The sequence below is a fragment of the Copadichromis virginalis genome, linkage group LG3 (genome assembly GCF_057382275.1).
Source record: "Copadichromis virginalis isolate Kocher_CV1m ecotype Utaka linkage group LG3, C_Virginalis_male_GT1.1, whole genome shotgun sequence".
Taxonomy (NCBI): Eukaryota; Metazoa; Chordata; class Actinopteri; order Cichliformes; family Cichlidae; genus Copadichromis; species Copadichromis virginalis.
The window spans coordinates 61465013-61478223 of NC_140620.1; the positions used below are offsets into that span (position 1 = coordinate 61465013).

General features: G+C 42.5%; 1 protein-coding gene across 1 annotated transcript; it reads left to right on the top strand.

Annotated features, from left to right (window-relative positions):
• Positions 1–1612: 1612 nt before the first annotated feature.
• LOC146716469 (protein NLRC3-like) lies at positions 1613–6691 on the top strand. Its single transcript, XM_085452576.1, has 3 exons — positions 1613–1701; positions 1818–3645; positions 6511–6691. The coding sequence occupies exons 2-3, from the start codon at positions 2018–2020 to the stop codon at positions 6689–6691; spliced, it is 1809 nt and encodes a 602-aa protein (XP_085308702.1). The 5' UTR covers positions 1613–1701; positions 1818–2017.
• The last annotated feature ends 6520 nt before the right edge of the window (positions 6692–13211 follow it).

Genomic DNA, 13211 nt, shown 5'->3' on the forward strand with positions numbered 1-13211 from the left:
TTAGGCAGCACCAAAAAACAAAAAGACTATTTTTAAGCTGTCTGAGGTAGTGAGTCAACATGTCACACTGGGTCAAAGGTCAGGGAGTAAAAGTGTGTTTTAAAGGAGGTTTAAAAGCAGCGAGTGAAGGAGCCTGTCGAGGTAAATCGTTCCATAACTGATCAAATTCAGTTGGTGGACCTCTGTGTGAAATCAAGCATCTGGTTCGCAGAGAGGATAACCCTCACATGGGCTGTACAACATTATATAGGGAGACAAAAACAGAGATTATCGTAGCCATCGCTCTCTCGCATGGACGTGGCAGTCTTGCTGTCTGCTGCGAATCCTCCCCGTACCTCCGTGACCTCGTCTGGTATCTGCTCCCTCCTCTGTAAGAGACAGTAAAGGAAAACACGTCTCTGCCTAGTCTTGAAAATCTAATCTTATCATCCATTGTTCTTCTAGGGCCTCTTCTTCTTGTGGCCTCAGCTAACTGCTAATATTTAAATGGCTAATATTAACATGTGTGCCAGCCAGGTTCACATTTATGATGAACTATGATTAATTAACTGATGTTGAAACTGGAGCTTTACTGACCTCTGAAATTCCTCCTAAAGTGTTATTCAGTGTTGTGACAGTCAGCTGCTTCAGCTGCTGCTGGGATGGGCTGTGGCAAAGAGAACAGAGAAAATCCAAATCAGAGTTTTTCTCTGAATTAAAAGGAAACAACAATATATTCTACATGGTGAAACTGATGGTTTCTGGTGTTTGGGTCTGTTTTTCTGTATTCATGCAGATAAAGTGTAAACTCAGATGAATTATACCATCAAATGTTAAAGGAAAATATCAGGATGAGTGTCTGTGAGCTGAGAAGGACGTGAAGCGAGCAGTTTATCCCAGAGCTGAAGCTGCTCTGTGTGCAGAGATGAGCTCAGATTCCTGCTGTGATTGATCAACAGTCACAGAAATGTAGACTTGTAGTTATTACTGCAGTATGGTCACAGCAGATACTGATAAACATGTATTATGAGGATGGATGATCAAGTTTCTCACTCTCTCCTTTAAATCTCAGTTTTTTCTTCTTCACAGTTTATCTGTTAATTTATTAATGAATAACACTGAAAGAGTTTCTGTTATATTTCCCCTTGAACATCAGCTTATTAGGGCGGCATTAGGAAATAGCCCCCCTCCAAAGAATGAATAAATGAATGATGATAATAATAAAATGATTCAAAAGCAGAGCTCAGAGTGGTAGAATGGTCAAACATGGATCCACGGGTGGTTCAACTGCATTTGGTGACGTGACTAAAGCAAATCTTTCAAATAATCCCACCATCAACGGGATGTTGTCTCCTTTACTACGGTTACTTTACTTGGTCACCGTGTGAATTTCTTTGAAATGAACCAAATTCTTTTATTTGTTGGTTGTTGCATATTTAACCTCTACAGTCAGGAAAGGAGGAGATGAGGCCTCAACAATGTTGGGTTGTAGCTGTGCTTCAGGTTAGAGTGAGTGTCCATGGAATAAATGTAAGTCAGTGAACTGGAAACATGACTGTGTTCAAACTTTGTTTCCTTTTTATAATGAGTCTAATCAAAGGTGGACAGAAGTATCTCCACTTTGACTTTTCTGTGTCACCATCAGAGCTTCTGCACAGTGTGGAGAAAGATCCAGAAGCAGAGCTGGACTGCAGACAGCCAGTCAGAGCAGCTGTGTACAAAGTAAGACTGAACATCTGTCTGCTGATGGACTCATTTCTGAAAACTGGACTTCTTGTGTTGTTCAGACATTGAAGAGTTTTCTTTCTCTTTAGTCTCATTGTTTTTCTTTCTTTCAGCAGATGTTGGTCTGCAGGAGGTTTTAGATGAACATAAGATCAGTCTGAGGAGGAGATGTGAACGTGTGACTGAAGGAAGTGATGAAACAGGAAGTAGAACCCTCCTCAACAGGATCTACACTGAGCTCTACATCACAGAGGGACAGAGTGAAGAGGTTCATACCCAACATGAGGTGAGGCAGCTGGAGACAGCTTCCAAGATGGACGCCCTCCATGACGCTCCAATCAGGTGCCAGGACATCTTTAAAGCCTTACCTGACCAACAGAGACCCGTCAGAGTGGTTCTGACCAACGGCGTGGCTGGTGTTGGAAAAACCTTCTCAGTGCAGAAGTTCACTCTGGACTGGGCAGAGGGCTTGGAGAACCAACATGTCAGTGTGGTGGTTCTGCTTTCATTCAGGGAGCTGAACCTGATCAGAGATGAGCAGTACAGTCTTCTGGAGCTGCTCCATGTTTTCCATCCAACATTACAGAAGGTCACAGCAGAGAAGCTGGCTGTCTCTCAGCTTTTGTTCATCTTTGACGGCCTGGATGAAAGCAGACTTTCATTGGATTTCACCAACAGGAAGCTGCTGTCTGATGTCACACAGAAGTCATCAGTCAGCCAGCTGCTGACAAACCTCATCCAGGGGAATCTGCTTCCCTCGGCTCTCGTCTGGATAACTTCCCGACCCGCAGCAGCCAATCAGATCCCTCCTACATTTGTTGACAGGCTAACAGAAGTACGAGGCTTCACTGACGCCCAGAAGGAGGAGTACTTCAGGAGGAGATTCAGTGATGAAGAGCTGTCCAGCAGAATCATCTCCCACATGAAGACATCCAGGAGCCTCCACATCATGTGTAGTATCCCAGTCTTCTGCTGGATCACTGCTACAGTTCTGGAGCACATGTTGACTACAGAGCAGAGAGGAGAACTGCCCAAGACCCTGACTGACATGTACTCACACTTCCTGCTGGTTCAGACAAAGAGGAAGAAGAACAAGTACCATGAGGGACATGAGACGAGTTCACAGGAGCTGACGAAGGCTGACAGGGAAGTTCTTCTGAAGCTGGGGAGGCTGGCGTTTGAACATCTGGAGAAAGGAAACATCATGTTCTACCAAGAAGACCTGGAGCAGTGTGGTCTGGATGTGACAGAGGCCTCGGTGTACTCAGGAGTTTGTACAGAGATCTTCAAAAGAGAGTGTGTGATCTTCCAGAAACCAGTCTACTGCTTTGTTCATCTGAGCATTCAGGAGTTTCTGGCTGCTGTCTACATGTTCCACTGTCACACCAACAGGAAGACAGAGGTGCTGAAGATGTTTCTAAAATCAGAATCTTTAATCAAGAGGATTTTCAGTGTTTTTGATAACAAAGATCTCCAATCACTTGATGTATTTCTGAGGAGAGCCATGGAGAAATCCCTCCAGAGTAAAAATGGCCACCTGGACCTGTTTGTTCGCTTCCTTCATGGCCTCTGTCTGGAGTCCAACCAGAGACTCTTAGTAGGTCTGCTGGGTCAGACAGAGATCAGTCCAGGAACCATCCAGAGAGTCATCAACAACCTGAAGGAGATGAACAGTGATGAAATCTCTCCTGACAGAAGCATCAACATCTTCCACTGTCTGATGGAGATGAACGACCTCTCAGTACATCAGGAGATCCAAGAGTTCCTGAAGTCAGGGAACAGATCAGAGAAGAAACTCTCTGAGATCCAGTGCTCAGCTCTGGCCTTCATGCTGCAGATGTCAGAGGAGGTTCTGGATGAGTTGGACCTGCAGAAGTACAACACATCAGAGCAGGGACGACAGAGACTGATTCCAGCTGTGAGGAACTGCAGAAAGGCTGGGTGAGTCCAGATGTGATCATTAACATCATTGATCAGTGTAGGTTAGTAGTTTAATGTTGAAAATAAAATCAGATTGTAACCACAAAGTGTTTGTGTCCGTACGCTGCAACCTTCCACACCATTCCTTTATTGTACAGACTCAGCAGCAGCTCCATGGATCCCAAATCCAAGAGTGGAGAACAGATTTGAAGTGTGTCACATCCATGCAGTCACAGCTGTTTCCACCATGTTTCCACTGATATTAATCCTGTTCAATGACACGTTTCATATCAGTGAATATGTTCTTTAGGACGTCCACTGACATGTTTAAGTGTCCTGCTGGAAATCACTCAAATCATCCATGAAATCCATGAAAAATCCTTTTAGTGTTTCTAACTTCACCCTCTGTCCTCTCTCTCTCTCCATCCTAGTAAGTAAGTAAGTAAGTAAGTAAGTAAAATTTATTTATATAGCACATTTCACAGATAAAAATCACAAAGTGCTTTACAGTAAGATCAGACATACAAGTTAAAATTAATTAAATTAATTAAAAGCCCGTTTGTATAAAAATGTCTTCAGCTGCTTTTTAAAGGAGTCAGTAGAGTCTAGACACAGTAGTAAAGACAACGGCGGAGAGTTCCACAGCCTAGGTGCCAGTGCCTGAAAAGCCCGATCCCCACGTGTTTTAAACCTAGTACGTGGGACCACCAGTAGCCTCTGACCTGAAGACCTAAGTGCTCGGGATGAAGCATGAGGTTTCAACAGGTCAGAGATATACTGGGGAGCTTCACCATGCAGAGCTCTAAAAGTTACAACTAAAATTTTAAAATGAACCCTAAAATTTACAGGCAACCAATGAAGAGAAGCCAAAACTGGAGTAATGTGTGACCTCTTGTTTGTACCAGTTAAAAGTCTTGCCGCTGCATTCTGTACAGACTGAAGGCGATCCAGAGCTGATTTGTTAAGACACGTAAAAAGACCGTTACAATAATCCAAACGAGAAGAGATAAAAGCATGAATAATCATCTCAAGTTCTGCCTTTGACACCAGTAGCCTGAGTTTAGAAATGTTTCTTAGATGATAAAAACAGTTCCGGACAAGTTGTTTAGAGTGTTTCTCAAGAGACATCGAACTGTCAAATATAACACCTAAGTTTCTGAGACTCGACTGAAATGAAGGGTCTAAAAAACTGATATGCTGCCTAATTTCTGAGAGCATGTGATCAGGTGCAATAATCAAAGTTTCTGTTTTATCTGCATTTAACTGAAGGAAATTGTCATTTAACCATTGTTTGATTTCTGACAGACAATTATTTAAACAAGACAATTTATACAACTCAGAAGCTTTGAAAGAACAGTACAACTGAATGTCATCAGCATAGAGATGATAAGAAATGTTATTGTAACATCTGATAATGTGGCCTAGAGGGAGGATATACAGCAAAAAGAGAATAGGACCTAAAACAGATCCTTGAGGTACCCCAGAAGACAGAACTGATGTTTCCGACAGCACATGATTTATACAGACAGTAAAGGATCTCTCAGATAGATATGACATAAACCATTTTAAAACAACGCCAGTAATCCCAAACAAGTCCTTCAGCCTATTTATCATGATGCTGTGATCAACAGTATCAAAAGCAGAGCTGAGATCCAACATAACCAGAACAGTGTACTCTCCAGAGTCTGCTGCCATCAGAATGTCACTAGACACTTTAAGCAAAGCGGTTTCAGTGGAGTGCAATTTGCGGAAACCAGACTGGAAAATGTCCAGAACATTGTTCTCCTCACTGCTTCTTTCACTGATAATCACACAAACATCGTATTCAGCTACAAAATAACACAATAATATCATCTGATGATCATTATTATAAGAGCAGGATCCATATTTGATATCAGAGTAACACACTGCTTGGTTATGTGCAGTCATCATCAGTGATTGTGGGTCAAACAGAAGCTCTCTGATTGGTTGCTGACCTTGGTCACCTGTCCACTCTCACCTGTTTGTGTTTGCTCTCTCTTTGCTGTCTCCATCCTCTCTCTCCTTTCTCTCCCTCTCTGTCTTTGTACGTCACTCAGGTCCAATGGAAACAGTGACATTTACAAACCAATCAAAGACAAACTGATCCATGTCAGGTTATAACAATATTCAAAGTGAATACAGGCTGCTGCTGGACACAGACAGGTAACATCATTTTGACTTGCTGTCACCTGGATCTGGACTCATAAACACTGAAGCCCTGAACAGGAATACAAATCATTTTCTGCCAACTAGCGACACACCAGCAGATAATGGCTCAGAAAGCTAAAATGAGCCAATCATTTCTGTGTTTAGTTCCCCTGAAATCAGATCTGATATCAGCAGCTCTGAGTTCATTCATCATTATTGTCCAGTGATGAGATTTCTGCTCCGTTTGGTAACAGTCAGCAGGTTTTTCCTGCGTGTGGACGTGAACAGTCGTACCTGACAGCAGGTAGCAAACAGAGATCATCTTTCCAGCTGGAACTCTTCACTGAGCTGAACTCATTCAAAATGTTCTGGAGTCAAAACAGGAAACAGTCCAAATGTGTGTCTTCACTCTGACTCTGGATCAGATCTCAGTGACAGACTGTGGACATTATGGAAGCCTAAATGTGACACCATCTTCCTCCTTCATCTGCAGATTAAAGCCAAACAAAGATTCTCATTAAAAGTCTGCAGGTCTGAGAGAGACTCAATCGTTGTGTCATGTCAAACACAGTAAGAGGAGCTGAAGCACAGATGTGAAGAGCAGATTCATCAGATTATGACCTCACTCTGTTTTGTCTTCATATACATTCAGTCTGTGTTTATAATGCAGGTTTTCTGCTTTTATAATAACACATTTTATATTTTCTATCATCACAGACTGACTCCGTGTCGACTCTCAGAGTCTCACTGTGAAGTTGTGGCCTCAGCTCTGAAGTCCAACCCCTCCCATCTGACACAGCTGGACATCAGTTGGAATGATGGCCTCCAGGATTCAGGTGTGAAGCTTCTGTGTGCTGGACTGGAGAGTCCAAACTGTGGACTGGAGACTCTGAGGTGAGTTCACTGACTGCGGCTGTTGTTGTTTTTCTATATTTCAGGTCTTTGATTGATGTTTGAAACTTTCTTTAGTTCCTAAATGTTCAGGATGTGTCTGAAGACAAATGTGAAGAAGTTTGAGTGCTTTCAGAAATGTTGTCTTTCCAAACGACTGAACAACAGTTTTTCCTTTTGGCTCCAAACAGAAGTGACAGACTTGAGCAGGGTTCATTTAAAGGCTGACAGAAGTGGAGTGGTGACGGGGAGATGTTTGACAGGACAGTGTTTCAGCCTCCACAGGTTCATGTTGTGCTCCATCAGTCAGTGACGATGAAGTCAGTGCTGATGAGGCTGTAGAGTGTGTGAGGGATGTGAATGAGGATGATGAAGATCTGATGATAGCAGATAAAAACAGGCTGCAGAGACTTTGAGCCATACAGGGCACACAGTGTGTGTACAGAACAGCTGAAATCATTATGGAGGCCTCACTGGGATATGGAAGCATCACAGTACAGCTTCAGTGAAGCATTAAAGTCTCTGATATGAGATGAGAAATGAAGCAGCCAGAGCTTTTTCATGAGTGGAAATCCACTGTGACTGTGAGCTGCTGCTACAGCCTCCAGATTAGCCAGCAGCTCATCCTGCTCAACATTTCCTCACCAACTTTAATGGAAGTGTGATGTTTTCAGCTGGAGTGATGGTCAGGGTGGCCTCCCTCTCCTCTTCTTCTCCTCTTCCTCTTTCCTTTGTAAAGCCACTTCTGCTGCTTTCATTCATTTGGAAGTCCTGTAGCTGAGTTTGGGAGAGACTAACAGCCTCGGCAGCAGAGGGGAGAAAGGCTGTAACTGTTGGGTCTGTGTTTCCACAAGCCCCGCTAATTCTAGAGACTTATTCATCATGAAGAAAACAAGACAGTCGATCGATCCATTACTTGCGCAAGGGAGGCCTCGTCTGTGTCCAGCACGACAATGACCCCAATGGTGGCCTCCTCTCGCTGCCTTTTATTGACAATCCTCAAACAATAGTTTACAAAGCACCTCCCCTTGCAACCCCCCTTTGGTTACATAGACAAGGCACTGTGTGTGTGTGTGTGTGTGTGTGTGTGTGTGTGTGTGTGTGTGTGTGTGTGTGTGTGTGTGTGTGTTACCTCCTGCTGACCAAAGGGTCGTAAACCCAGGAAGTTTACATCAAAAGAAACAGATCTTTCAGATAGGATGTATCTACAATAAAACCTCCCCCAGCACAGAGTGGTTGGAGAGGTGGCCAGGATCAAAGGAATGGCTTTGATCCTACTGCTTGAACTAAGACTGTACAAATTTAAGAAACACAATGGCAACATTCAACAATTAGACTTAACAGTAACACTACCACTTTACTCTGTTCTACCTGTCACATCATTTTATCAGGAAACAAATGTGCTCATGTTTTTACTATGTTTGTCTTGAAGATGTAAGAAGATCACATGGTGCTTTTTATTATTGTGTTGGTTTGTTTGCTGTCTCTTGGATGGAGCCCAGCTGTGCGTGGCCCCTGGGCCTGTGGTCAGAGTGTGTGCTGGATAATCCGGCCCAGGATGAGGCCAAACTGACATGGGATGAAATGTCTGTCACATAATTGAGCTTTGTGATAAATGTACGACTTTAATGTGAAACATTCAGAGTTTTTTCTCTTGTTGTGTTTGTTTGAAGCTGCTTCCTGTTGGCTTCAGCTGTTTGGAGTTTCCATTTTCTAAACTTCTACATTCTGAACCTTCTTCAGCTCTGAACAGATGATGAAACACTGAATGATTTCAAGCTCACACTTTGTCTAATAAACTTACATCTTTCATTCTTTATACAGGTTGAGGGGCTGTGGTTTGTCAGAGATCAGCTGTGATTATCTGGCAGCAGCACTGAAGTCCAACCCCTCCCATCTGAGACAGCTGCACCTGAGCTCCAACAACAAGCTGCAGGATTCAGGAGTGAAGCATCTGTGTGGTTTCCTGGAGAGTCCAGGATGTGGACTTGAAACTCTGGGGTCAGTCAGCATGTTTTAGTTGTGCTGAGATGAATATGATGTGAAAGTTGTGCTGACACTAAACTGCAGACATCAGGCTGATATTATACTGATCCACACTGAGGATCTTCATGGTAAAGTCTGTTTTCTTCTTCTCTGGTTTAGTCCATTGACTGCAGCAGAACAATGTTCACATTTCAAACAGTGAGACTCAACGTATGGCCCGCGGCCCACACGCGGCCTGCCCACCTTCCCTGATTCAGAGAGAGGGGACCCTGATTAACTGTGTAGTGTTCTTCCTCACAGTTCTAAGTATCAGACACAACAATGAATAATCCACAGCTGACTGTCTTTAGCAGGTCAAAGGTCACGGCACACAGCAGACAGTGGGAAATATTATAACTCTGATCATTTATCAGCACATATCCATATGTATAAAAACAAAGCTGACACTGTGAGACTTGATCAGAGGTGTGATCATCACAGCAGAGGCCTTTGTGTCAAAGTCACTGAGGATCAAACAGAAACACATGAAGCAGATTTTCCTGTTCTGGCTTTTTATAGCAGATAACCTTCAAAATATTCTGCAGTCCATCAAAAACTGAAGCAAACCATGAATCAACATGTGAACATGAGCTGATGCTGCTGAAGTGAAGCAAAGTTACAGAGGTTTGATTACAGACACAGCTGAGAGTTTGTAATCTGTCATCATTTTAAAAGGTTTACATTTCTTCAGTATATCCACATTTGCAGCTGGTACCTCAACCTCCACTTGTCCAACACAACTGCTGTCCACTGCCTCCATGACATTGTGATTTTGCTGTTGGTCTTCTGTCAGATCTTCATCAATCACTTCTGCACGGGGCACACCTTCAGACTCTGCAGCTGCATAACGAAAGCCTGTAAGATAAAATTAGACATAAGGTAAATGTACACCAATATTCCAATGACAGGTGTGTGATTCATCTGGAAGTTATGTGCGGATTAGTGTACAGTGATAGCAATTTAGTATGTTTTTAGAGGGGGGGGGGGTTGTTTACCTCCGATGGGTGCTCTTTTTCGCTTCCGTTGCGTACGCCTTGCGTGCCGGTCCGAGTCTGATACAGGTATGTCGTCATGCCCCATGTGCAGTGTTGGTGCCCAGTCTGGATTTGTTACATCCATTTCATATGCTGGTTTGCCTGCAATAATGCCAAATCATAAGCTACTCAGTCGACATGATGTGGTTCTGCAGCATCACACATTAGCATGTTTTATCTCATTATCTATGACCTCAGCACGTTGAAAATAACACTAAAAGCCTTTCAAGAGTGATATGAATTAATTTAGAACTCACCGGAAAGAAAATGCCGTGAGCAAACCAACAAAAAGCTGGGGATTGCAGAGAACTCGATATCCCCTCGTCTCACCGCTGCAATCCAAGCCTGACGTCTTTGTTTAGTAATATCGGATACATGGGATCCCTCACGTTGCCTCCAGGATGGAAAACGATGAAAAGAGAGCCCGTTATCCAGCTTCTTGCCTTCACGATCGTGTGATCTAACGTTGCAACCGACAACACAACACGTACGATCCATAGCTGAAATGGTATCCTTTGGCTGGCCTACTGTCATGGCGGAAGGGGGCGTGGCCCATCTCCCGTGACATCACGCTCCAAAGCCCTATAGGTGGGAAAATGTACCATGTCGACCAATCAAAAATGATATGGAAACATGACATTTGGTTGTTTAGCAAAAGGGGGAAGTTTTAGGAGTGACCGGCAAGAGAGAGCGAGTGAGCGAAAGAGAGAGAGAGTTTTGATACGTGAGAGATTTGTGACGTTTACCGTGTTTGGTCTCAAGTTAGTTTGTTGTCTTGTGTATTTAGTGTGTAGCTGTTGTTTTGTTTTGTGTGTCAGTTCTACTAGTGATCGTCACAGTTGCTGCCTTAAAGCCAACAAAGGCAGATTGCAGTGTAAACGCTGAGTGACACACCTGCTGTCAGACCTGCAGGTTTATCCCTGTGCTGTTCTCATATGTGTTAGAGTGACACAAACTATTGTTTGACACCTGATTGTTCTGTAAATAGTTTGAAATGATTATATGAAAAACGTCTGAGCCTTGGCTGCATTTTTTGGTAAATAGTACCATATAACTTTGTTGTTTGCAAAACGTGTGCGTATTTTTAAAAATGTACAATCTCTATTTGCATTTCAAGTTATGAAGATGATTCGTTAAACATGTGTGTGGTTTTTACAGTCAAAATATCACTTTCTACTTGTATTTTAAATTTTGTCTGAATTTAGATAAATTGTGCTGATACAGTTGGTCAAAATGAGAAAATAACAGATTGGCAAGATAAACTGTTTTTAAAGGTAAAATATAGAGGCCACATCAAAAGTAGTCAAGAAGGGTTAAAGGCTAAAAGCAAAGTTGTCACCAAGTACTGTTTATATTTGTGTGTATTGCTGCAGCTTTTTTGAGTATTAATTTGGTGCCTTTGTGTGAAATAATGGTATTGTGAGTGATCCATATAGTCACAAAGAATAGCCACTTGTTTCTGTGCTACCAAAGTTCCCCGGCTTTCATTCAAAATGTGTTTATCGTCAGCACCTGCACATTAAACTACTTAAACATTATAAATGTCTTCAAGCTCACACTGAGGCCTGTGGGGTACTATCAGCCACTGAGACAGTACACACATTTATATGTGTTTGTATATGAATATTTCATACTTTAAGACTGCCTGTTTATTTAAGGGAGATGAACAAAATACATTGGAATTGTACAAAATAATATCATGGATGATAAATTAAATAGATTTTAAGTAGATGCTTGTGCATTCTTAAAGTCTTATATGTTGAACTGAACTATGTGATCTGTTCAAAGCCTTAATCTTAATTTGAAGTGAAATGTGCATTTTGAGTTTATACACTATGTATATAAGGCGACCGTTTCCTTTTGCAGTATTTTTGTGTGGTGTACTTTTCTATGTCTTAACAAAAGGGGAACAAAGGTGTTTAAGTTCACCTAGGATGATGTGTTTTAATTTTCACATGGTCTTGCTTGAATTTGACCCTGACAAAGGCGTATGAACTCTGTCAGCTGTTTGGAGTTTCCATTTTCTAAACTTCTACATTCTGAACCTTCTTCAGCTCTGAACAGATGATGAAACACTGAATGATTTCAAGCTCACACTTTGTCTAATAAACTTACATCTTTCATTCTTTATACAGATTGAGTCGCTGTGGTTTGTCAGAGATCAGCTGTGATTATCTGGCAGCAGCACTGAAGTCCAACCCCTCCCATCTGAGACAGCTGGAGCTGAGCAGGAACAACAAGCTGCAGGATTCAGGAGTGAAGCATCTGTGTGGTTTCCTGGAGAGTCCAGGATGTGGACTTGAAACTCTGAGGTCAGTCAGCATGTTTTAGTTGTGCTGAGATGAATATGATGTGAAAGTTGTGCTGACACTAAACTGCAGACATCAGGCTGATATTATACTGATCCACACTGAGGATCTTCATGGTAAAGTCTGTTTTCTTCTTCTCTGGTTTAGTCCATTGACTGCAGCAGAACAATGTTCACATTTCAAACCTTCAAAGAAGAAGAAAAATCCTCCACTGGATAATTCACTGTGAAACTCTCCAACTCTTCATTCCACCTTAAAGTCTGTCTGACACTGAAATCCAAAGCAAAATGTGCGTTTGCTTTACAGACAGCAGTCCAACACAAACATACACACATCATCCAAAACACAGTCCAACATCCAAATCTCCTCCACTGCCAGCATGAATGATGGGAAAGAGAAGGAGGAACACTCTGACATTCAGGGTTAGAATGAGTTTCATGAAGCAGACTGTGAAGATCAAAGCTGCATTAGAAAGCTTACATGAATGAATGAGTGGACAGAAGTGGACAGAGATCATCTGAAGCACTTCAAAGGCTTTAAATCAGCACATTTCTCTTTATTCTTTATCAACTCTGTTAGTTTCTCTCAGTTTTCTGTGGAATGAAGCTAACAGCAGGCTAATAAGATGCTGACCAATAGGTTTCTATTAAAGGTTGTAATTTGTATATGAAAAAGTGCTTTGGCTCAGCAGGGATCAGCTTACAGGTAGAATACAGCTGCTGGATGGGATTAGCATGTCATAGCTATCTACCAAACTGCTAACTGGGGGATTTCAGGCCATCTATGGATCATTTTTGCTAACTGTTTATTCAGCTTAGGCTCACAGGGCTGCAGCCTGTGCCCTAGCTGTCATAGGGCAAGAGGCGTGGTCCACCTGCATAGGTGAGCAGTCCATCACAGGGCCAACAGAGAGAGACAGAGAAGCACTCTCTCACATCCACACCTACAGCCAATTTAGAAGCACCAATGAACCTAAGCAGCATTTCATTGGACTGTGGGAGAACATCCAACCTCCACAGAAAGGCCAACAAGCTTCAACCTACAACCTTCTTGCTTTAAGGCACTAGTGCGAACCACTTTTCCCCATTTCAGCCCAAATCCTGCATCTTCCTGTTTCTGACTCCAGGCCAGCTCCACTAACACTTTCTCATCAGACACT

Bases quoted from the DNA above. Each gene is read 5' to 3' on its own strand.
- LOC146716469 (XM_085452576.1), top strand. From the start codon at position 2,018: ATGGACGCCCTCCATGACGCTCCAATCAGGTGCCAGGACATCTTTAAA. The intron at 3,646-6,510 runs GTGAGTCCAGAT...CTATCATCACAG, and splicing joins AGGAACTGCAGAAAGGCTGG to ACTGACTCCGTGTCGACTCT.